Source organism: Culex quinquefasciatus, chromosome 3 (genome assembly GCF_015732765.1).
Source record: "Culex quinquefasciatus strain JHB chromosome 3, VPISU_Cqui_1.0_pri_paternal, whole genome shotgun sequence".
Lineage (NCBI taxonomy): Eukaryota > Metazoa > Arthropoda > Insecta > Diptera > Culicidae > Culex > Culex quinquefasciatus.
Window position 1 is genome coordinate 159027368 of NC_051863.1, and position 27314 is coordinate 159054681.

The 27314-nt window shown below is 33.4% G+C and overlaps 1 protein-coding gene across 1 annotated transcript in view; it reads left to right on the forward strand.

Moving 5' to 3' along the window:
* The window catches only part of LOC6054772 (organic cation transporter protein), a 62396-nt gene that overhangs the window by 22509 nt on the left and 12573 nt on the right, over positions 1–27314 (forward strand). Inside the window, exons 2-3 of the mRNA XM_038262984.1 lie at positions 6388–6601; positions 10221–10479. Of these exons, the coding sequence (XP_038118912.1) occupies positions 6388–6601; positions 10221–10479 (473 nt within the window). The remainder of the gene's footprint in view (positions 1–6387; positions 6602–10220; positions 10480–27314) is intronic.

The window sequence follows — 27314 nt, forward strand, 5'->3', positions numbered from 1 at the left end:
TTTTGACAATGTTTGGCATGATGGTTTGATACATAAACTGTATTTATACGGTTTTCCAATGTATCTTATCAAAATTATCCAGCACTATCTTTCGGAGAGATCGTTCAGGGTTTTTCTGAATGGGATTGCTTCTGGATTATTCAACATTGATGCTGGGGTTCCCCAAGGAAGTATTCTTGGCCCACTTCTGTACAATATTTTTACATCTGATTTGCCTACTCTTCCTGGTAATGGTGTGTTGTCACTTTTTGCTGATGACACTGCCGTTATTTATAAGGGTAAAATAACCAGATATTTAGTTGGCCGCCTTCAGAAGGGTCTTGACGTTCTTTCCGAATACTTTGGCGACTGGAAAATTCGCATTAATGCAGCCAAAACTCAAACCATCATTTTTCCACTTTCCAAATCGGCCAGATTTGCCCCAAAGGATGATGTTTTGATAAAATGAATGATGTTTCGATACCCTGGTCAAAGGAAGTTGTCTATTTAGGTCTCATACTTGACTCGAAACTATTGTTTCGGCAGCATGTAGACAAAATATTGAACAAGTGCAGCATTCTCATCAGGTGTTTGTATCCTTTAATTAACAGAAAATCAAAGCTATCTTTGAAAAATAAGCTAGCAGTTTACAAACAAATAATTTACCCCGTTATTGAGTATGCAGTACCTGTTTGGGAGTGTTGCGCTAGAACTCATAAATTGAAGCTCCAGCGTGTCCAAAACAAGGTACTCAAAATGGTTTTGAATGTTCCTGGCTGGACAAGATCAAGTGAGGTTCATGAATTAGCAGAAGTAAAAATGTTGGATCAGAAGATTCAAGAAAAATGTTTGAAATTCAGGGAAAAATGTGCTATTTCTGAATACCCCTTGATTCAAGGATTGGTTTAGTTTATGGTAAGATTAAGTTAGTTTTAGGTTAGGTTATGTTTTCTTAAATTTTTTTCCTCATTGTACCTAGTGTTACAAAAATGATAAATCATATACTTTTAAAGTTAAGAAAATGAACAGTGTTTAAATCACGAAAAGCAAACTAAAGCTGAAGAGCCACAGCTGACCACTTATTATGTAAACCAAATGTAATTATTATAAGAAAGATTCAATAAAGTATATTTAATTCAAAAAAAAAAAAAAAAATAGGTTCTTCTCACGTAGCCATTGTGACTCGTCAGAAACGTGATCGTTGTTTTTTTTTCGCCGGGAACAGAACAACTTTTTTGCGGTTTCCAATTTCATCATCTCAATTGATTTCACCTCTCTACTCATCCGGTTTATTTTGGATGATTTTTTTTACACTAGGAAAAAATCTTTAATCTTCAGCACTGTAGTCATCAATGTCAGAACCACAGCCTTTTACGAAAATACTTTTTCCACTTTTTAAAATTCATGACTTTTTCGAAAAATTTGCAACGCATCTTTTGCAACTAGCCAATTAAGAAATGTTGTTTAGAGAGTAGCTACTTTTTCCTGAACACCCTACATTACATGAATACAACTTTGCCGAAGACACCAAATCGATCAGAAAATTCGTTCTGAAGGCACAGATTTTTGAATACAGACGACTCTCTGGCTGTCGATCTTCTCGATATCAATATTGCTCCATCTATCGATGAATTATTCAGTCCCTTCAAACTGCATACTTCGATTGGTTTTATTCCTCGATATTTTCTCTTGCTTGAAGGATCTCTTCCTCGGCGGTCCCTTGGATTATGTTTGCTTTAAAATTCTTTTCTGGTTGTCAATATTGTCACTATCTCATGGCTTACATAGACATTTTTCTTTGCGAAACAAAGCTTTGAAGGGTGTTTGACATTAGTTTGTTTTTGTTTGCTGGACGTTGCCATGATTCTCTTCCATAGCTGAGTACCAAGAAAAACATATTTTCAATCGAGTTTTCATTTTGCATCGTTCTATAAACTGATGATTCTCTTCCTCGACGGTCCCTTGGATATTGACAACCAGAGAGTCGACTGTATTTTCAAACCTTTTTGTATGGACTCTTGTTTGTATAGATACTGGAGACGACAAATGATCAGGGTGACCACTCAAATGCCCATTTTAAAATTCCCGACTATTCCAGAATGATTTCAAACAAAACACTTTCTATAATAAAAGTCAATACTTTTCACCGAGAAAAAAATCTAAATTAATTAAAAAAAATCCAACAATTTTTCTAAAGACAGAAACTGAACAACACATAAAAAAAACAATCAAAAATGGAAGTTCATTATTATAATTCAGAGTAGAAACACAACCAATTAGTCTTTGAAATATAATCAAAAGATCAACAATACTTCCATGTTATTTTTCAAATTGGCAAACGTATACTTTTTGATATTTCGTTTCAACTGGAAATGATAAAAAGTTAAAGATAACTGAACTTAAAATTTCGTTCCTATTTTTTTTAATTTAATTATCATTTTAAATCAAAGAACGATTCAAACATAATTGCTGTTATTATTCTTTCAAAGGATTGAGAAAAATACCATGGAATTCATAAAAAAATGTTTTTGCTAAGTTCCCTTTTAAAATTTGTAATTTTTGATAATGAATTTTTTAATCAATGTTAATTTATCTAGTGGCCAGTAATTAACTTTATTTTTTTCAATGAAAATTCAGTTTGATTTGTGTTTTCCCACTTATTTTAAGCAAAATGTTTGAAGAGGCAAATTTTCTAAACAATTTTGCAATAAACTCAAAATTTCTTGAATTATTATTTTTTTCAATTTAAATATTTTCTTCATGGCTTTAGAACGTAAAATTTTTTTCAATTTTGGATTTTATCCGATATTTTAGTTTTTCGAAAACTGAAAATCAAGCTTTATCTATGTTAGGTTATTTTTCCATACTCTCAAAAAAAGTTCAAGGGCAACATTAAAAAAATATATTATAAATTACCTAATGAATTTAGTTAAACAATTAAAAATAATAACAAAAAAACATTGCCAAACTCAAGTTGTCATAACTCTAAGCTGGCCATTAGCTGATTTTTATATTATTTTTTCATTAACTTTACCTCTTGTTTGATAATACATTAATTAATAGAGATCATTGGATTCATAATAAAAATATTATGAAAATCTGTGTCAAAGGCATCCAATATTCAGTAAGATTTTGAATGTCTTAAACAGCTTTTCCATACTCAAATATATTGAAATAGTGGAAAGAACCATTAATTTAAAGTAACTTACTAAAGCAGAATTCAGTGTATTCAATTGGAAAATTGTAAAAAAAAAACAAAATTATTCAAGAGTTGAAAAATAATTTTCAAACAAGTTTGCCGAGAATTCCCGACTTTTTGACAAAAAAAATCATTAATTGATTTTTTCCAGTTTTTTTTTTGCGGATTTTGGCGAATTCCCGAATTTTCTCGACTTTCCCGACACTACATTACATCTTTGATGACAGAAAAAGTTTCGCATTCGCATGGAGATTGTGATCTTAGCGAGTTGCAGACTGGATTTCGTCATGTGTATGTGTGTGATGGTTGTCGAGCCCAGGTTGCTTAGAAATTGATCAACACTTGTAGACCCAACAGTGTCAAAAAAGTTGAATCCTTGGAAAAAGTTGGAAATGTCTTTTTTTTATTCTAACGTAGGGTAGACATTTTTGACATTCTTCCGATCGAATGCAACAAGAATCATCCTAATCGGTTGGGTTTTAGCTAGAGCGTCCAATTTCCCGTCCCGGGAAAAAAAATCCCGGGAATTCCCGGGATTTCCCGGAAAAAAATATTTCCCGTTTCCCGGGAAATTTGTAAATTTCCCGGGAATTCCCGAAATACAAGCGGTAGTACACATTTTCCTACCTTTTTGGCATCAATGTTTTGAAATTATACAAAAAATAATTATGAGAAAATTTAATTCATTTCAACCTTCTTATTCATAATGAACTAATTAGCTTTCTGTAAATTTTATGTCAAGGTTGAATTCAGATAATATTTATTCATTTATTATTTAGGAACAAAAATGGGTTACGAAAATTACGCTATTTTGGATTGAATATAAACTATTTTATTTTCGACAACCTATTTTAACTATTTTTTTGTTATTTCATTCATATATATTCACCTCTTCCAGCCAGTATTAAAATTGAGATTTGTTTGACATTTTTGTTTATTGGTTGAAAGTTGAATTGATATAAATAAATTATTCAAAAAGAGTTGTTCGTTAAGAATTTGTTTAAAAGTATTCGAGAAATTACTGTTTGTTATAAATTTATAAAGCACGTGAGCTACCAAGGGCATTAGAGGGTTAAATATAAATAAAATATCGTTTAATTTTAACTTCTTTTACACTATGAAAATTATTTTAATCTAATTAATTAATTAGGTTTTATTACCATGTAACCATGGGCAATATTACCATATAAACCATGAAAATTGATTAAAAACAACTTCGTATCATATGAAATTTACCCAAAGAATGCAACCATATTTTAAAAACATGCTCCAAATATTTTAAAACTTTGAATTGTGATTTCATTTTTTAAATGCAAATTTAATGATAATCTTTTTATTCACAAGTTGAAAATACTTGTTTTGGAATAAGTTATTTGCCATGAAAAACAATATTTTTGCATGATTTTTTCACTTTCAACTTTATGCAGTGACCATTTAGGCAAATTTAAAAACAATTTTATTGTTGTGGAGCATGGATTTTAACTGTCCAAACATTTTGAATAAAAAAATGCTACTCAACAAAAAATACTGAAAATATTTTTTTTTGATTTGGTACGATTTGAGAGACAGCATAAAAAAAATAGTAAATCTATATATTTTCTCAAAGTCAGACAGATCCTCAGACTCATTTTGACCATTGAAGTTTTTGTTCTATACAATTCTGTTCCAAAATATCAATCAGAAACAGGATTAGAATAAATTTCGTTAAATTTCAAATTTCCCGGGAATTCCCGGGATTTCCCGGGAAATTTGTTAAAAATTTCCCGTTTCCCGGGAATTTTGTAACCCCGGGAAATTGGACGCTCTAGTTTTAGCCGAGATACAGCTGGTTGGTGCTTCGCGTAAGTTTTGACCCCGTTGATGGTACAAGTGTTAGGAGGGAATAAGGATTAGGAGCACAGGGAGTGTTGATTCTTCTTTGATCATAGAAAAAGTACACACAATGTTTCATCTAAATTCAAAAATACAAAAATAAATTGATAAAAAAGGCTAAATGTTGAGAGAATTGCAGCAACCCTGTGCAATTTAAGGCAAATAAAAAATACAATAACTAAAATTCTAAAAAAGGCTCATTCCTGGTAGAGTTGCTCATCCGTGTCTACTCTTCCAGCTGAACAACTTTGAAACAATCCAGAAGGACAATCTTTCAAGTCACACCCTAATAGCCTGTAATAGCTGCTTAAGCAGAACAAAAGTAGTCAAACTTGATTTCAGTCTTTTTTTTTGCTAGCCAGTTGTACCTGGCATCCTCGTTCCATTCCCTCTTCAAAAAAAATCTTCTTTGTCAAAAGATTCACGTTCTCCTTGTTGAGAAAACGTGCGAGTGACCGTGCAAGTTTCAGGAAGCGCGCAGCCGTTGAACCAGATCCTGGATGTGGCCATTAGCTCATCCAAAAATACACCTTTCAAAATTATACCAATCAGGCACAAATTGAAGCTTGCTCATGTGCTCAACAGCAAATTACGTAATTTTTTCCCGGATTTTACACAACGTTCTGGACGTCTGACCTGACTCCGGGCATCATGCCGGAACTCCTCCAACCAACCAACCTAACCTCTTTTTATGACCTACCCGAACGTCGCTGTTCGCGATCAACTTAGCACTCAGGTGGCACAATAAATAATGCTGATTGATGCTTGAAAGCATTTTGAGAGGAGAGCCGGCGTTTGTTTGCTCAGTGGGTTCAGAAGTGAGCTTTGCTTAGTCCGGAGGTGGGCTAATTTTCAACTTTTTGGGATAACATCAAGTTGAAATCTATGGAGGCGCATGATATCTCAATTATAGTCTACCCCTATTTCTACCCGAATTGAAATTTCTCAAAACACACATTTCGCAATACGAAAAACAAGCCATATGAAATCCAAACAATAACTGGTTGAAAGATTAGACATCTTCCAGACAGGTTTACTCGACAGCTGAAATACTTGAAAGGTAACTTTTCTTAAAGATCACAAAGACCTGTTCTGACTTCTGACAGCATCCAGAGTGGATGACGTGAATCGTCGTCCAGACAGTGTCCAAATAAATCAAAACCCAACCCGTTGCTCAACTGGTTTATCTTTCTCTCTTTTTTCCAAGTGGGAGTGTTTCCAAAAATTAATGTTTTACGAATCTAATCGTGACAGGAATGTCACCAACAATTTCAAACAACCAATCATTAAGCTTCCGCGACAATTGTCATTAATCTTGTTTCATCTCTTCCTTCCAGACGTGCCCTAGCGATCCCGGTCCACTACGAGCACGGGAACGAGTTTGAGGACGGCAGCGCCGTGTACAGCAAGTGCTCGATGTATGCGGTCAACTTCACGGAGGTGCTCGCGAACAACATCCGCAAGGCGGACCCCAGCTGGCCGACGCAGCCCTGCCGCAGCGGCTGGGAGTACAACTTTACCGATGTGCCATACCGGACGGCGGCTACCGATGTGAGTTGTAACTTGAGGACGTTGAGGATCTTTGCAAGGGAGAACGAAATTTGATTGATCACCGGAAGTTTCAGCTGTTATTCAACAAACTGACCTAATCCACTTATGTGGTTGATGCCTTCCTCACTTTACCTTTACCAATAATGGGAAATATGAGTGGTTTGGACACCAATTTCTGTTCTTTTTTTTGAGTAAAAAAATAACTTAAATGGAATTTAAGTGGTCAGAACTCGAGACAGGGTTGCCAGATTATCAATGTATTAGACTTGTCGGAAAGGTCTTTCAATTACCTGACGAACGATGGGTTAGATGATGGATTCGAACAACGTTTACATAGATTTAAGTGAGATCCGGCACCCAACAAAGAACATAAATATCACTTAAGTGGTCATAACTCGAGACAGGGTTGCCAGATTTTCAATGTTTTACACTCGTTGGAAAGGTCTTTCAAATACCTAACCAACGATGGATTGGATGATGGATCCGGACATCGTTTACCTAGGTTTAAGTGAGATCTGGCTTAAAAAAAGTACATAAATATCACTAAAGCGGTCATAACTCGAAGCAGGGTTGCCAGATTGTCAATATTTTGGACTCGTTGGAAAGGTCGATTATCTATCAAAAGATAATGATATTTGGTGCAATTTCCTGCCATTTATTCAACTTCCGAAAATATGCAAAAAATACCATAAACCAAGTCGAATGCGACAGGTTTGGTCAAAATCGGCTCAGCCAATGCTGAGAAAACTTAGTGACATTGTTGGTCATATACACACACACATACACACAGACATTTTTTCAGATTTTAAAACTGAGTCAATAAGTATACATCAGGGTGGGTTTTCGAGCTTTTAATAAGAAGTTCATTTTTAGAGCAGGATTATAACCTTACCTCAGTGAGGAAGACAAAACGGTACACGGAGAGAAAAATCTTTTTTATTTAACATTTTTTGGAAGAAAAGTAGAATTCCCAAAATACGCAACATAATTTTTTTTCGGAATTTTTGATATTTTTAGGGGACTAAAAAAGACATTTTTTTTAGCCGTAGTGCGTGATAGTGCAAAATCTGGTTTAGGAGATTTACATTTTTAAAAAAATACTGTTTTTTGGAAAATATCGAAAAGCTACTTTTATGTATAAATTTTCGATTTTAAATTATTTTTTGAGATTAAAAAATAATGTTGGATAGAAAAATTGAGAGAATTTCTTGTAATTTTCTCTATGGATCTTTGAAAACCGGGAAAATTAGTTTCGCGAGGAGTTTCAGATAATTCAAATCGATGAAAATAATTCCTCTAAACATCACCTCACCTACTACCCTAATAGGGTTAAAGTTCCCCTAATAAAATCAACAAACACGTATCACCTAATTAGCCTATAATTAGTCGCTTGTGTGTTATCTTGTGACACGTCTGCTGTAAAAAGATAGGACGTGCTTCTTGTGACAGCACACAAGCGACGAATTGTTAACTGAAACTCTGATTTTCAATATAAAAATTGAAACCTTTAGAAATTTTCGTATCTCTTCAATTAAAAATATTCCAAAAAAATTATAATTTCGTCTAAAATATGAAATAAGGAAAGTTATTTATTTTTAGTCATTTCCGAAAGTTAAACTTAATTTTATTTATTTTTTAATTTATGAAAGATGAAAAAATTTCACAAAAGAAAAAAAAGACAATGAAATCGGACCAATAATTTTCGAGATATCGTCAGTTGAATATTATAGGCCAGACGATTTGAAGCAGGTTTTCTCAACCGATGAGGAACCTCTACCTGGGGGGGAATTTTGCCATTCTAGGGGGGAATGAGGATTCAATAGAATCTGCAAAAAAAAAGTTAATCAATCTATGCAACTTTCAGTGTCTTTTATTAGTAAGAACGACATTAGTTTTTTTTTTCATAAATTTTATTTTTAGGACAGTTCCCCAGAAATAGTTGGGTTTTGAAATATTATTTTAGAGCTTATGATTTTTTTCAATTGTTGTAAATACAAGTTTAGAAAAAAACGTAAATTTCAAGTTATACAAGTTATATTTTTGTGAGTTTTTGTCTTATTAGAAACATTCCAAGAATTTTTTTCATATATCATTATTTCTTTATGATTATTAGCAGAACACTGAATTGCATGTTAAACAAGAGTAGTTTAGTGGAAATAAACAGAAACAAATTTAATAAAACTGTCACAAGATATTTATTGTGAGATGTATTCAGTTACACATGATCAGTTAAAACAAAATATTAAAAATAAAACTTTCTGTAATTTTTAATTCATTCAAAAGAATTAAAAAAATATATTTACACATTGATTTGTTATGAAAATTGCAATCTTTATGTAAACATCTTAAAATTGTGATTATATTTGTGCATTGAAACCAACAACTTCAACATTGTGGTTGGGTGAGGGGGAATTATGATCTTGAAAATCAGGGGGAATAGAACGCAAGAGGTTGAGAAACACTGATTTAAAGCAACATTTGTTCCAAAATTACTCAACTTCCTGTGTTTTGTATTTTTCTAATATTTTCTTAATTGAGCTTAATTTATAACTCTTTTGACGTTATTCGATATCATATGGCTTTCTGTTTGGTGAGAACACAAAATATTTGTGTAGATTTAGAGATCTCTAAAAATTTGTCGAATATTGCTTTTCATTTTAATGTTTTATGTTTATTTCTAATCATTTTCTTTTTCCTAGAAGTTCGCTAATTTAAAAGTTGTAGAAATTAAAATTTTATTGTATCAGAAATTTTGTATGACTCCATCTCACCCGGTAGTTTTTGGTACTTATAAGAGAGTCTAATTTCCTCTTATGAGCAAGCCGTGATTACATAGTTTCAAGCCGTTTATTACATAGTTTCAAATATTTTATAACATTTTGTGTTCTTTTTAATGGATAGGAGATAATCCACAAAATTTGTTTTCAAAAATCAGGGAAAAAATAAACAAAGCTTTTGCATTAAAAAGTCACAATATTTTTTTTCTCAATAAAATTTGAATTTATGCAAGTTTGATGATGACGATACATATATTTTTTTTTTTCATAACAAGTTAATATGAAATTTTGAGTTCAATTTAAAATCAGCCTAAAGCATGAATGTTAAGGTAATATCAAAACTTTTAAACAAATATCAAAAATGTATTTTTGCAATTCCGTCGTGAAACTCCTTATTTTTTTCTGTCATTCTTGAACGACGAAATAGCCTACTTTTCCGTACCAAAAATAACAGAATCGAATAGCAACACTTTTCAAAATAAATGCTGAAAAGTTCTACTTTTCAGCACTCAAATGGGTGCTGAAAAGTTGAACTTTTCAGCACTTGTTTCGAAAAGTAACACTTTTAAACATTTTTTGATTTAAACGATTTATTGACAAAATTCTTGAAAATTTGACATAAGATTTCACTCAGTGTGTGTTTTTTGGAATTGCAAAAAATGTTGTATGGAACTCGTTGCAAAACTTGATTTTTTCAGCACTTTTCGTATTTATCTAACTCGGTGAACCTCGTTGGATAAATGTACGACTCGTGCTGAAAAAAATCCTCTTTTTGCAACTTGTTGCTTAAACTACTATACTAATTCAAACTAATCATTTCTTTCAATCTCATTTTATTCCAGTTCGAGTGGGTGTGCGAAAACGCCTACCTCTCGACGCTGTCGCAGTCCATCTTCTTCGTGGGAGCCATCGTGGGTGGGCTGCTGTTCGGCTGGATCGCCGACCGGTACGGCCGCATCCCGGCGCTGGCCGGTTGCAACGTGATTGGCTTCGTGGCCGGTGTCGTGACCGCGTTCGTCGGCAACTTTTGGCAGTTTGCCCTGTGCCGGTTCCTGGTCGGATTCGCGTTCGACAACTGCTTCACCATGATGTACATTTTGGGTGAGTTTTTGGCTTGTTTATTGTTGCTTTTTGTTCGAGGATAATTGATTTAGGTTTAATTTGACCGGGGTAACTCGGTGGACGCACCCAGCATGACTAATGGGGGGGCGTTTTTTATGGGGGAATAAACTAAGCTAATGGGTTTCTGGTGGGACCAGGATAGCACCTAATCGTCCAGTGGAGCGCAATACGCGAGTCATTCCAGCTTGATTAATATCAATTTGGGAGAACAGGTTTTGTTTGCTGCAAAAACCATCGGTGAGTCTGGCAAAAAAAAAGTTGTGTTGAGTCGAAACTTGCACAGCAAAAACTTGTTTGAAAATTGATAATTATTTTTAAAAATGCTAGCTTGCGGGCTACTATTTTGAACGTTTGAAATTGATCCCTGTCGTTAAGTGCCAATTAGCTTCCACAAACTGGTTAAGTGGAGCTGTTTGTTAAAGATCAAATTCCACGCGGACGCATGATATCTTAAACCAGTTAAGGGCCATGCGTTTCCTTTAAGAAATCCCTTAGTCATTAATTAAATTATCCCACAACACTGTGCTGGCTACTGGTACTGCGTACGCGAGAAACGTTAATCAGAGCTGTAAATCTCACTTTGTCACTGGCGGGGTACAACCCGTAAATGGTCCCGAAACATACACACATTTTAACACAATGGAACAGGGCACGCTTGTCTAATAACGTAATCAGCTATCACCTGGTGTGTTCGCGGTCTCACATTGACAAACTGTTTGCCCCCTATTAAAGCTTTGCGCTCATTAGCATATCTCACGGCGGCATGTCGGGGCACATTCTCGGAAGAGAATATACATTAATTATGGGGAGGTGCTTTGTCGTTTGATCATTATTGTCTTTACCTGCTAACCCTTAATGACTCAATCGAGCTTGGAGTCAGGAAATTGTTAACACCTATTTTTTCCAATTTTTGAAATATTCGCTTATAATATTCTGAACGGCAAGTTGTTGCCGTTCGTCGCATATTTATGTCATGTTATTGTTTTTGACGATTCTGCTTTTATATTATTTAATATAATATATATAAACACTGAAACCCCGATGGTTTGACACTAATTATTGTCAAACGAACGGGATCACTTTTTAGTTTGACACCCTCTTTACACAGAGCTCACAACTACTACCAAACGTTTGGTTTGATAGTAAGTGTGAGTCCCGTGTAAAAAGTGACAGTTCGTCACTTTTTAGTTTGAGTTTGACCAATCAACGGAATATAAAATAATAAACGTGTCAAACGAAAAAGTGACCAACCACCAGGGGTTGAGTGTATATTTACAGAAAAAAAAAACAAACAGAAGATCTCATACTTTATTCAACATCCATACAGTAAAAAATAGAAAATTTCGATAGTTTAAAATTAGAATTGGTTGATACTGCCTTTTTATGATATAATATTCCCTTATTAAAGTGGAAAAATTAAAATTACACATCATATCCGGTAAAAATAGACGAAAATGTGTAATATTACACATTTTATAAGATAACCTCTTAAATTATATAATATTACATAAATTATAGTGGAAAAGTTGTATTTACACTACACATCATCAGAGGTAATCATAGACAAAACAGTGTAATATTACACATTTTCTGAGATAAAATTACATCTAGGAATGTATACATCTTTTCTGCCACAATAGTTCAGAAAAGATGTACCCATTCCTAGATGTATTTTTTTTTTCTCAGAAAATGTGTAATATTACATTTTTTTGTTTATTTTTACTTCTTATGATGTGTAGAGTAAACTCAACTTTTCCACTATAATTAAGGTAATATTACATCATTTGGGAGGTAATATCAAACCTTCAAATTTACAACTTCCAAAATTACCATTTTTTTACTATGAAGTATTTTTGTCCTAATGAAACTTGATTTCAAATTATATGATTATATTATTTTCTAAATTTGAATTTGTATAACATTTATTCTACTACACAGAAAAAAAAATTATGGTAATATTCATCAGGAAATGGTGACAGATTTTGTGGCGAAAAAAATGTGTAATATTACATCAGGAATTGGTGAATTTTCATCAGTTTCTGATGAATATTCATCAGGTTCACATTTTTACATAATTTTTGATTAATATCACTCAAAAAATGAGTAATATTCAACCAACCAAATTTTCAACATTCCAAAATTCAACTTTTTTTTGCTGTGTACCAAAAAAATTTGCAAAAATCAATGAATTTATGAAAATGATTTACAACCCACCCCTTAAAAAAATTCTCAAAAATTCAAGAAACAAAACATTGTTTTTAAATCATAACTAGGGTTAGTGAAATTTCACGATTTCGCGGACAGCGTGAAATCCGTGAAATTTGGCTTTTTCCGCGAAATCCCGTGAAATTTTATGTTTGTGTAAAACTGTAACTATTTTTCTCAAAATGATTTATGAAACTAGAATGAGAATAAAAATAATCTTATAAAATACTGTAGAAATAAGCGAGTGAATACCCTGGTTTAATTACTAACATAGGATCAATGATTTTTGAAGATTTCGAAGACGGCGTAACGTGAAATCTATCAATTTTCTCAAATTTTTTTTTAAATAACAGCATAATAAATATTTTACCCATACAGACTATTTAAGTAAATTTTATTAGTTTACAATTGAAATGCTTGATATGAACCATTTGAGGAATTGTTCAATTTTTTTAGAAACTTATTAAGTATAGTAATTTGTAATTTATTGGAAACAGATTAAGGAAGGACGTTGTGATGGTTCCTTTAGGTTAGTTTAGTAATATTTTCATTGGCTGTAATAAAATTTTTACAGCATTTTATTTGAAAGGTATAGTTAAGAAGTTCTAAGTTCGAAGAAATTAAAAGAATCAAGCATTGTTTTATTCAAATTAAAATGAAGGGCATTTTTTGCTTTGAAATAAACTTTTAAAAACGTTTCTAATTTTTCTGAGTCATTTTGATTTTTTTTTCAATTCAATTCGGATTTTTTGGTGAATAATCAAGATAAAATCAGTTCTTTTGCAATTATTAACAGAGATTTGGAGTTCCTTTCAGCTGTGTGTTGCATCGTAATCCATTTTGGAACAACTTCTATAACTAAATCACTAACAAGAGCAAGTAACATAAATTAAAAATGTTAAAAATTTCATTTTGAATAAAATAATTAAACTTATTTTTAATGTGATAAATGTCGCAAAAAATTTAACTTTTTGGTTTTGAACTTATTTTGGCTGGACAAGATTGTTGAATCTTGCTTTGATATGAAATTCAGTAAAATGAAGGAAATTCACAAAAACTTTTGAGCTTTATTAGTCAAATATAAAAAAACAGTTCAATAAATGAGAATACGCATGCCCTACATTTTGTTTAAAAATATATATAGAGCCCATCCATTAACCAGGTGGAATCTTTTAGGAAAATCAGGAGAATTTTTTTTTGTGTCAGGTTCAAATTTATTCAAATTGTTTTTAGGTTATTTAAATAATATATAATGAAGCATAAAAAGCAGTTTCTGTGATTTAAACATAAGGTTTTTATAGTTATTTTAACATTTTTCACGTTCCGCGAAATTTGCGTGAAATTTGGTGTTTTGAAATTGAGGTCCCCGTGAAATTTGCAATTTTCGAGCGTGAAAAATCACTAAGCCTAATCATAACGATTGTAATCGTGTCAATCGTTTATTGTTTGTTTAAAACATGCTTTCAACTTTTTATGTTTAAATTATTACACAGCAAAAAAGTTGAATTTTGGAAGGTTGAAAATTTGGTAGGTTGAATATTACCTCTTTTTTGAGTAATAAAACATAAAAAAACTAACTTAATCCACCTATGTGATTGGAGCCTTCCTCACAACAATGGCTGTACACAAGTTTCATCTATTTTTTTAAATCCGGCTTCAAAAAAGTACATCAATATCACTTAAGTGGCCATATCTCGAGACAGGGTTGCCAGATCTTCAATGTTTTGGACTCGTTGGAAAGGTCTTTTGAGAACCTAACCAACAATAGGTCGGATGGTGGATCCGGACATAGTTTACATACATTTAAGTGAGATCCGGCTTCAAAAAAGTATATCAATATCACTTAAGTGGCCATATCTCGCGACAGGGTTGCCAGATCTTCAATGTTATGGACTCGTTGGAAAGGTCTTTTGATAACCTAACCAACGATGGGTCGGATAGTGGACCCGGACATAGTTTACATACAGTTAAGTGAGGTCCAAATATATGTGAAAACACATTTTTATACATAACTTTTGAACTACTTATCGAAACTTCAATCTGTATAAAACTCGATCTATGGGACCATAAACCAAGTCGAATGCAACAAGTTCGGGTCAAATCGGTTCAGCCAGTGCCGAGAAACATGAGCTAGTTTGCTGGTCACATACATACATACACACACACATACACACACACATACACACACACACATACACACCCACATACACACACACATACACACAGACATTTGTTCAGTTTTCGATTCTGAGTCGATATGTATACATGAAGGTGGGTCTACGACGTTTTTATACGAAGTTCATTTTTAGAGCAGGATTATAGGCTTACCTCAGTGAGGAAGGCAAAATGTGTAAAAATGTGATCCTGATGAATATTCAGCATTTCCTGATGTACATTTTTTTCGACACAAAATCTGTCATCATTTACTGATGAATATTACCATCATTATTTTTCTGTGTAGTCAAATTTGGGATATTTCAGGCTGCTTGAGAATTTTATAACCGGAGCTTTAAAACAAACTTTTGCTAAATAAACAGCACAAAAAAAAATGAATTTTGAATATTGATTGTTTGGTAGGTTTAATATTACCTCTTTTTTGAGGAATATTACCTAAAAAATGTGTAAAAATGTGAACCATCATCATCATCATTTTCTGATAAACTATTACACTTTTTTTGACACAACATCTGTCAACATTTCCTGATGAATATTACCATCATTTTTTTCTCTGTAAGATAGATAAAAAAATAAAAAATTTACCTCTGAAATGTGTAATTTTACCACTTTTATGGTGTAATGTCACTTTTTCAGTCTAAATCATAAAAGAGGTAATATTTAATCTTCCAAAATTACACCTTCCAAATTCAAACAGTTGTTTACTGTGTACTGGAAAATATGTTTAAATTCACAGAATGTTCAAAAAACTTAAATTGAGATAAATATTTAAAAAATCAGGGGGCAAAAAACATGATTGTAAACATTACGTTAGCATGAGAATAAGAGCAACGTCCAGCAAACAAAAACAAAAACTGTTAAATATTTTTCAAAGCTTCACAGAAAAAAAAATGATAGTAATATTTATCAGGAAATGGTGACAGATTTTGTGTCAAAAATATGATTAATTTTACCCCAGAAAATGATGAATTTTCATCAGTTTTTGATGAATATTCATAAGGTTCATATTTTTACACATTTTTTATGTAATATTACTCAAAAAAGAGGTAATATTCAACCTACCAAATTTTCAACGTTCCAAAAATCTTTTTTTTCTGTGTAACAAATTTTTAACATTCCAAAATTCAAATTGTTTTCTGTGTTCGTTTCGAAAAGAAAATGGGTTTGTAAGCCGCACGAGAAAGTGAAATTATTGACAACCGTAGAAGATTTTTAAAACAAAAAGAATCCAAGAGAACGTCGAGGACGAAATAAGTAGTTTGGGGTTCAACCAAAGTGTCGACTGTCTAACGTTTATTTATGCATTTTACAAATCTGAAATAATCTGAAAAAGACGTACAATTAGAGAAAAAAAATCTCAAAAATTAATTGATATTTGTTAAATTCGTGAAAGGAGCAAAACTGATATTTTTTTCAGAAAATATTTATTATTTACAAAAACAAAAGTTTTACAATTTTCTTCTTTTTACTCGCAAAAAACTCCATTTTATGTGGATTAATCTTAATGATTCACTATTCAGAATTCCCACCTGCTGTTATAAATCACAGTCAGTCAGTTTACATTGCAGTTAGAACCTCCCCCACCCCTGTCCCTTCACATGTAGGGTGACCCCTTGTGAGCATGTACAACATGTTTAACATCATGTACGCCTCAAGTCGTGAGAAGCGTTTGAAAACACGACTCTTCCACCTGTGACACTCGCGAGCTAAACGAACACGTTGTCATTTGGCACGGGGTGCTCGCCAGAATATCGCGAAATTCGATCTTGCAGTCGCGCAGCACACCTAAAGGATACAAATTAATTAATTTTAATTTATGCACACCACGGTTAACGCCACTCAATGGGGGGAGGGGGAGACTGACAAGAAACAATTGATTTGTTAAGCAATAGTCTAATTGACAGCCGCCGATCAGATTGTGCCCCCGGTTAAGGAGGCCGCCGGTCGTGACCCTTTTCAAAGTGCTCGCGATTAGAGAGCAATTAGTGCGAGGAGGTCGCAAGGGGGGGTTTAGTCACGCCACCCCGGACTTTGAACGTTAGAATAGCTTCACAACTCCAGGATATAGGCCTCGGAGAGAGATACTTACACTAAGCATGAAAAAATGTGGGTGCAATTTATGGTGATCAATAAAACGCACTCAGCAGTATCGATGATTTAATGCTTTGTGACAAGTCGGGACAAATCATTCTCCCTTACCCTTCGACACATGTGTGACGTGGGGTGGCGTAAATGTTTTAACGGCGAGGAATTTAGTGAGGACGACGTCACGTCGTAAGTGACACTAATTTAGTCGATTGTGTTGGACACCGCACAAACATGTGGGTGACCTTTGACAGGACATTTCTCACTTTGCTAGGTCCATAAAAGGAACTCGGCTCGTGTCTGATGAAGTTTTTTTTTCGTGGGAAGAGCTTATTTAGACAACTGGATGCAGTCTGTAACTAGAGCGTAATTGGGTCCTTGAAGCGTGAGTACACGCGCGGTTTTGAAAGGAGCGATGTTCCTGTTGATGATGCGATCTGATTTGAACGTGTTGGTCAACCAGGGTTGTCCACAGGCCGGCGACGATCAAACCTTGCTGATGTTGCAATCAAGATGTTGGAATGATTTATTTGTTCAAAGCAAAGTCCTCTTCCGTATTGTTTGTGTCATACTGCGAATATTTTTATCAACTTAAATCTTATATGACATTGAGAAATTAATTTGCTAAAATACTTCGAATTCTCAATCTGGATCTAAGTGTTATTCAATGTTTAAAAACGTTTTTTTCTTAACAAAATGAGAGTAATTTCATTTTAATAATGTATCTGTGAAAATATTGCACAAGGACTTATTTACAAAATACCGCCAACTCACACAGCAGTTGCCCCGACCCCTCTTCGATTTGCGTGAAACTTTGTCCTAAGGGGTAACTTCTGTCCCTGATCACGAATCCGAGGTCCGTTTTTTGATATCTCGTGACGGAGGGGCGGTACGACCCCTTCCATTTTTGAACATGCGAAAAAAGAGGTGTTTTTCAATAATTTGCAGCCTGAAACGGTAATGAGATAGAAATTTGGTGTCAAGGGACTTTTATGTAAAATTAGACGCCCGATTTGATAGCGTACTCAGAATTCCGAAAAAACGTATTTTTCATCGAAAAAAAAAACACAAAAAAAGTTTTAAAAACTCTCCCATTTTCCGTTACTTGACTGTAAAAAAATTTGGAACATGTCATTTTATGGGAAATTTAATGTAGTTTTTGAATCTACATTGACCCAGAAGGGTCATTTTTTTATTTCGAACAAAATTTTTCATTTTAAAATTTCGTGTTTTTTCTAACTTTGCAGGGTTTATTTTTTAGAGTGTAACAATGTTCTACAAAGTTGTAGAGGCGACAATTACCTAAATTTTGATATATAGCCATAAGAGGTTTGCTTATAAACAAAACGAGTTATCGCGATTTTACGAAAAAAAAGTTTTGAAAAAGGTGGTCGTCATCGATCATGGCCGTTCATGGTCACCCGCGACAGACACGGACGACGAAACAAAGAGAAACGCAAAAAGTTACTTTTTCAAAACTGTTTTTCATAAAATCGCGATAACTCGTGATGTTTATAAGCAAACCTGTTGCGAATACGCAAGTGTCGCACCCCTCGGACACTACTGCTGACCCCTTTGTGCTCCGTTCAATTGTTTGTGCTCACGATCGGTGCCCGTGCTATCGCTCAGTCAAGAACAGAAGTAAATAACAGTTTGGGACGAGCGGTAGTGCGGACGCCGAAGTTGTAAGTTTTGTGTTCTATTGTGAAATATGTGTTATTAATTGTTGTAATAAATTTACAGCTTTGTAGCGATCGACAAATTGAGTTGTTTTATTTGTCACGCTCACAATCCCGGTGTTCGTGCCCACATTCCGGCCGTTTCCAACAAAACCCCTTATGTCTTAATATCAAAATTTTTGTAATTGTCTGCTCTACAACTTTGTAGAACATTGTTACACTCTAAAAAATAACCCTGCAAAATTAAAAAAAACACGAAATTTCAAAATGAAAATTTTTGTTCACATTCAATATTACGCCCTTTTAAATGTTAGTCTTGGTTTAAAAATTTTGAAAATATTTTTTTTGAAAAGATCCGAAAATTTCACGAATGTTTCATATTTTAACATTGAAAATCGGACCATTAGTTGCTGAGATATCGACATTAGAAAATAATGTGTTGTTTGGGTGGGACTTAGAAAACATCAATTTTACTGTTTTTAAATCTTTGCATGGCAATATCTCAGCAACTAAGGGTCGTATCAACAGAGTTCAAAAATGAAAAATATAGAGAATTTTCTCAGCTTTTCAAAAATATTTTTTTCAAAGGTGAGCAAACATGTGCACTAATTTAAAAAAATGAAAAACTGCGACTATTTTCAAAAAAGTCACCTAAAAATGGATTTAACTTGAAAACGGTGAATTTACCAAAATTTCACTAAAGTACTTTTTGATTGAAAATTTGATTTTACATCGAAAAATGAAGTTGAAAAATTTTTGCGACCAATTTTTCAATTTTTTGAAAAAATCAGTATTGATTCAAAAACTCATAACTCGCTCAAAGATTTTTTTCACAACCTGGAAATTTCTGAATAGTTGGCATTTGATGTCCTCTAAAACATATCAAAAAATAAAAAAATAAAAATAGTGTTTTTTTTGCAAATCAAGTTTTAGTAACAAAAAAATAAAAAATAAATCACCAATTTTTTTTATCGGTGTAGTCCATATCCGTACCTACTACTTTGCCAAAGACACTAAATCGATCAAAAAATTCCTTCAAAAGATACAGATTTTTGAATTTTCATGCATCATTTTTGTATGGCCAGCTGCCAAATTTGTATGGAAAATTATATGGACAAACTAATGATGCAGAATGGCTTCTTTGGGCATACCGAAGACACCAAAAAAGTTTCAGTCGGATTAAAAAATACAAAAATTAAAATATAAGAAAAGAGACCGATTTTGTAGAGAATGGCTCTTTACTCAAAGCATCATTTCTCTACACAGAAAAAAAGATGGTAATATTCATCAGGAAATAATTAAAGATTTTGTGGGGCATTAAAATATACATTCATCTATAAAAAAAAAACAATTTTGAAATCATCTGGTTGTATCATTGCCGAGATATAGCTATTTGTTTAAAAAAAAACAGGTTCCACGATATCTGAACACTGACCAAATCGGCTCAAAATTTTGGTGAAGACTCATTGAAGCAGTCCCGTACGCATGACGAAGGCCGATTTTTAAAAACTTTATTTTAAAAAAAGTTATTTTTTTTTTATTTTTTCCTATAAAAAATCGTCAAAAAAGCCAAATTTAAAAATCGGGCTTCGTCATGTACATGGGAGTCTTTACCTCAAATTACAACCAATTTGGCAACTCAGTGTTTGGAGAAAAGCGCTAACAAAGTTTGACACACCACTTTGAGCATGGCAAAATTTTGAACTTCAATGGACTCTTACTCAGTTTAATCATGGCATATCTTAATATAACTTTCAGGAGTGATTGAAAATCTTCTTTTTGGTGGATTTAATAACATTTTTGTAATATAAAATTTAATGACTTTTTACATGCATGTAACCGCCAACCAACCAAATTTTCAACCTTCCAAAATTCAACTTTTTTTCTGTGCAATTTCTCCTCCCAGACCAAAGGTCACCCCTCACAGCAAAAAAAAAGTTTAATTCCAATGTTGAAAATTTGGTAGGTTGAATATTACCTCTTTTTTGGCGATTGTCCACGCTCCATACAAAAAAAGTTTTTTTTTTTTGTATGGACAATTGTCCACGAGGGGGGGGGGGGGGGTACGAGTTTTCTAAAAAACTGTCCACGTGGTTTATGGATGGTCCCGTATTTCGAAATTACAAAACATGTTGTATGTATTTTGTTGCAAAGCTTGATTTTTCAGCACTAAACATATTTCTTGAACTCGGTAAACGCTCCGAAGGTTTGTATGGGACGGATAATCGAATCATGAAAAATTTGAATAGTTGATGGCCTGATAAGTAATAAAATCTAATCTAATCTAATCTAATCTAACCCTAGCGCAGCCAGTCTTTCGAGGGCATCCTGGAAAATGCCTTAGGTTGATTAACGCCTAGCATCCTCTTGTCATTATTAACAATTGCAGTGCCCCAATGCAATAAATTGCTTAAAAACATCACAAACGTTAAAACGGCCAGACCAACTGCGTAAAGTTAACCGCAAAGATGATTCGTTGAAGTGGATTGAGTTTGAGCACGAATGTTCAAACAACAGCACATTTCTGAATCTACAGGGGGGGAAGAAACGTGAGGATCCCCAGCTCACGTTCCTGTTTGTTTATATGGATAAGCAATAAAATGCATTTATTTCAATATTTCGCCACCGCCATATTGGTCGCCATCTTGGATTTAAAAATTCTAAATCACTTAAGCACGACAATCAAAAATAAGACAAAGATTTTTTTAATGGTTCGATTAGCCAAAGTTTTGATTATCCGAAGTGTTTACGCCTACGCCAGTCTAGTTATTTTTGAAATCATTAGTATCCAGAACTTCTAAGTATTGCATTTTAACATAGATAGCCGAGAGAGTTGGTTCGCGGACTTGGCAGTCTAGAGATGACTCTCACCGGATTAATGTTATTTTTGGGGTGTGCGAATTTTTTTTCTTGCGTACATGCTTTTTATGTACACGTTTTCTCATGCAATATCAAGGTGATGTGCATGCTTTTACATACAAATTTACACGAAAATTTTTTGCTGTGCAGTTATTTTCAACACTAAATCTTTAAAATGACCAAAATTCAAAAACGACAATTTTATCCAATTTTGAGACAAAAATGCTTGTCAAGCATTTTTTGTTTTTGAAATTGGTTATGGGTTTCCCAAGCAATTTTGTGGTGTCAATATTGACCAATAAGCCCAAAATTTACATTTACCCTCTACTGCCCATTTTTTTCGTAAATTTTCATTTTTCCCGTGTTTAGGAGGTTATTTTGAGCAACTTTTGTCTACGAAAAACTTTACATCTCTTGTTTTATGTTTTTCTTGTTTCATTGTTATTATTTTAATATGCATTTATCTTGTTTAGTTAATGTTTGTTTTTGGTAGTATTTGGCCTATTCTACCACCTCCTATCATTACATTTTGCCTATCTAATTTTTTCATGTTTTTACAGTCACTTTTTCGATTTCTGCTTGTTTTTCATATTTTCTGCTATAAAATGGCATCAGTATCATTTTAATTTTTAAAAATGCGTAGAGGCATAGTCTGGAACACTAGAAAAAATACTGCATACTTCTTATTACTTAAAACATGTAAGTAAAAAACACGGCCAAAGTTGACCCCTAAAAAAATGATATTTTTAAATACATTGGCAAAGTTACCTTAAAGAAATTAAACTTCCAACACTAAAATTTTCTAAAATTTTAAGAGTTCTTCTTTCCAATGCTTTTAAAAGATCAAAAATGGGTTAAAAATGGATTTTCGGTTATTTTTTTTAATCGAAGCACGCCTAAAGGCTGGGTTGGGTTGTAGAGGGTTAAACCCCAAGAAAGTTTAGTTGAAGGAGTTCTTTAAAAGCTTTGAACTTTTCCTTGAGTGATTGCTTTGTTATTTTAAATCATATTTTTCTTTCAAAACAAATAACAAGAAAACAGGAAAATGCTTGTGAGCCCGAGTAAGAGTGTCAGATTTTTTTACATATTGGCCCCTTTTTGTGAATGACAAGTTTCAAAGACGTTTGTAATTAATAAAAATTATAACACGTCTCAGATAACTTTGAAGCGACAATTGAAATAACTTCTTCAAGTACTGCTACATGAAAGCACCTAAGAATCCCACAAAATAATGAGTGTGTAATAACTCAACCCGTTAATAACAATTATTGCACATCTGATGGGCTCGGTAATTGCCCCTTCATTACATAACCCTCATGATTCACCATCGTCATTATCATCATCACCATTGACATCTCCATCCGTTGGCAATTCTAGAGCCGACCTGAACCGCTAAGTACTGCCACGGCTGACACTGCTGATGGCTGATGGCGATCTTGACATTGCAAAGAAGCTGCAAAGTTGCGCCAATAATGCGCCATAACGCATCTCTGAGTAGCGTGTACCGTACAGTGCTATTCGGTTCCGTTTGCGGCGATTTTGCGTTCAAGTTCAAGATTTCAGTTCCTATTTTCTTCTTCCGATTCTAGCGGCTTCTACCGCAAGTCGCGACCGGTGGCGGCGGTGACAAGGTCAGGCTGCGGTACGGTCAATTACGGCTGCAAATGGCCATTTGCTGTCTCGACTATTTCCTCCATTCATCATCCGCGTGCAGCTTCAGGTTTTTTTTTCTTCTACTGACTGGAAGCTGCCAAATGAATGATTGGTGGATTGGTTCCGAAAAATTAACGATTGCGAATTGTGTGGTGATTGTTTTTTTTCAGCTTGTTGTGTTTTGCTCTGCCAACGGAATTTAAAGCTGCAACCGTTTTCCGTAAAGTGAAAGGGGTTTTTCTTGTTTTGATCTCGCTGTTTGCCGTCCCGGACCATGCGCAACATTGCTGACGTATCTTTTGCAACCGTAGAACATGTTTCACATAACAATTTAACCCTTTGAAGATTCATTTTTTGTGTTTAACCCTCTACAACCCGATTTAAAAACTCGACAAAACTCAAATTTTCAACCAATTTTTAAGCTTTAAAAAGCATTGGAAAGAAAAACTCTTGAAATTTTAGAAAATTTAAGGTGTCTCAGACTATGCCTCTACGCATTTGTTTTACAATTTAAATGATAATGGTGCCAATTAATAGCAAAAATGTGAAAAACAAGCAAAAAATTGAAAAAGTGACTGTAAAAACGTGAAAAAATTAGATAGGCAAAATGTAATGATAGGAGGTGGTACAATAAGCCAAATACTACCAAAAACAAACATGAACTAAACAAGATAAATGAAAACTAAAATACTTAAAAATGAAACTAGAAAAACATAAAACAAGAGAAGTAAAGTTTTCCGTAGGACAAAAGTTGTTCAAACTGACCTCCTAAGCACGGGAAAAATAAAAAAAAAATCGAAGAAAAAATTAGGGCTGTAGAAACTTAATAAGAAAAGTCAACGTTAAAAATTAAATGAATAATAATATTACAAAACATTTACTAAGATTTTCTTTTTTTTTTTTCAAGGAGACACAAGTTATTTGTTTGTACTCATTTTATCACAAAATTGTATATTGTATTTGTATTTTTATCTAAATATTTGAAATTAGTATTATTTTATTAACGTCATGATTCGAATTCCCGGACGCTTCGAAACCCGGACCCCTCATCTTGTTTTATCAATTATTTGGAAATAAGTTCGCATTATGGATGTCAAAACTGTGTTATTTGATTAATTCGAACATCAACATTCATTTAAAGTTTGTTTGAACGCTGTAGTTAATGTCAAAATAATAAAATAAAATAAAATTATGAGATTACCAAAAATGCGAAACATTTCACGTGAAATATTTCATAGGCGTCCGAAGCACCGGGAAGGCAAAGCAGAAATTTATGGTTTTGATTTCCTTAAATTCTAGCAATTTTTTTTTTATAAAATATCGTTTGTTTTGATGTTAACAGCTTATTTGAGACAAACAGAATGCCATTCACTAACATTTCAGTTCAAATTTGTGCGATTCATTAGCAAAAACGAGTGTCCAGAATTCGATGCAAAAGTGTCCGGGTTTCGAATCAGCTTTTATCAGTGTCCGGGATTCGAAGCACAACAAATCATTTAAATTTTCAAATTCTGATGAAAAATTGTTAGAAAAGACATATTTTGCATGCATTCTCTTAAAACTGACTGTTAATACTACATCCTGATGATATTTCTTCATTTCCAACTTATTACATGATTTTTTGTCAGCTATAACAAAAATAATATGGTACTAAGTGTCCGGATTTCGAATCATGACGTTACCAATTTGTTCAAATAACAAAAAAAATTGTTTTCCCTATTCAACGCGGGGTCTTAAATTCAGGGGCCAAAAAGTTCAATGGAAATACGTTCAATCAACTGAAAACAATCAAAAATTCATTTTTCTGCGTCGATAATCAGTTTAAGAAAGATTGAATCAATCAAAATATATTTATATTTTTAGTGATTCTTTTTCGCAGCTATTCTGGTGCTTAATGCATTTTCAACTCTTTTGTTATTGAAATGTTGAAAACCTGATTTGCAATTTAATATTTGTTTTCTTTTTTTTACAATCGATTAATTTATCCTAAGAACAGACATCAAGTTTTTTTTTCTATGTTTTGATTGTTTTAGTCAAGTTATTCAAAATTACAATCCTCATCGTAAAAAAAATCGAAACGAATCTTAAAAAGATTGCAATGCACGAACACTAAATTAACTGATAACCAGTGTTCCAAATAAGTGATAGAAAAAAAAACTATCATTTGATGATTCATGCATCAAAATATCAGAAGGAAGAGCGACCGTCACTAAAGCTTGTGGGTTCACTTCTTTTATTTCGTGAATGCCAACAAGAGCATTCTATTTCTATCACTCTTGCTTTTTTACTCGTTTTTGCACACTCGCCGAAGATTCTTTTGTGTTCTCAGAAAACCACAAGGAAAGCACTCGAGAGGGCAACTTTTACGCTAAGTTGAGAGAGGATGTGGAATGCAGGAACGAGAAAAAAATAACGTCACACGAGATTGCGTAAAAACGAGACAGTTTTGGTGCTGAGAATCTCGCGACGAAGAAGGGAAATGAAATTTTGGATATTTTTACAACCCTGCTGATAACATTTTTATTTGCGAAATTCTCTAGCATATAAAAATGGAAATGGTTTGTATTCTGGAGCCATTGGATCTACTTTGACCATTCTAGAGATTCTTCAGGATCAAATGTGGCAAGAATCATCGAAACTGTATAATATTTGACTGAGATACAGTTGTTGAAAGTTAAAATTCCGGCTGAAACACCTAGGTGCTGCAGGTGTTTATTTGACAATTTTAATGAAAATGTTTGGGATTTTTTTTTATTTCAGAATAGCTTCAAATGTAATTAAATTCAGCGTTTTAACATTGAGTTTTTATTTCTGCTTTACATTAAAATTTATTGAAATGAAAGTATTCCAGCTCAAATTATCAGTCGAGATAGGGATAAAAAATCGATTTAAAATCTTCGAAAATTGATATTTTAGTTTTACAGCCAGTCAATAATGAAAAAAATATTTGATCAGTTTGACATTTTTCTTTTTGACAATATTGACCATTTTGTCTAAAAAAAATAAAATAATTAAAGATCGTAAAATAGTTTAAATTTAGATGGCCAGTAAGAGAAAAACATGCTTATTAATTGCTTAGTAAATTATAGTTAATAACTACCTTGTTAGCGTGAGGTTATTACTACAATTTGTATTTTTGTATTTTTTATACGGGCTTTCAATTTTTTATTCTAATATTATCGGAATAATTGCAAATTCGTGTTGACCTGTTTTTTCCCTATTTTTAAGAAGTTTGAAAATTTGCAAGTAATACGTCTTTTTCCGTTCTGTGGTCTCGAATTCGTGAAACCAAATTTAGTACCCCATTTAATTCAAAATGACCAAAAAAAGTGCTAATCCAGCTGCGTGTAAAAGGCCTGGGCGTTAAATAAATTTTGCATTATTTTATGAATTTTTATGTAATATTACACCCTGAAATATGTAAACATCAGTACAAACCTACACAACCGAAATGTCAAGCGCATATATGCGTTTATCCTTTTCTGTTTTCATCGGTCTGATGGCCGAGCGGGCTAAGGCACCAGTTCTTACTGTTCGTGCTGGGTTTGAGTCTCGTCGGTCGCATTTTGTTGTGCTTATAAAAATTGTCCATGCAGGGTGCAATATTAAATTTCTTTTTTCACAAAGGTAATGTACATGCGATGTTTCCATTGGATTTTTTGCTGTGAATATATTCCAAATTGTTAACAATCGATTGATTCATGAAATGAAAATTAATATTTTTAACAAAAATGTATAATTTTTTCAATGAAATATTTCATATTTCTTTTTTTTTGAGGAAATTTCGATTGAAACTTTGACTTGTTATACGTTAAGTCACGTGACACCTGGAACCGAAAGGGACAACCAGAGCATACCAACCGGAGACCTAATGACAGGTTTACCGATCCGATTGTCCCCCGCATGACAACAACCAACATCACCGGCACCAGAAGCCCACTCCTTCTGATGTAGTCAATGAACTTGAACTAGAGCTGCAAAAACGGGCCTCTTTTCACAGAACAAGCTAACCAGAAGCCGTCCACCAGTAGCCAGTAGAGTGGAATAGAAAAAAGAGAACGGCCCAGGACGGTCGGACTTCGGGCAAATAGTTGGAGTTTAATGCCCCAGCGCCAGCGCGGTGTGTTGTTCGTCGAAGAAGGCTTGCTTGCTGGGGGC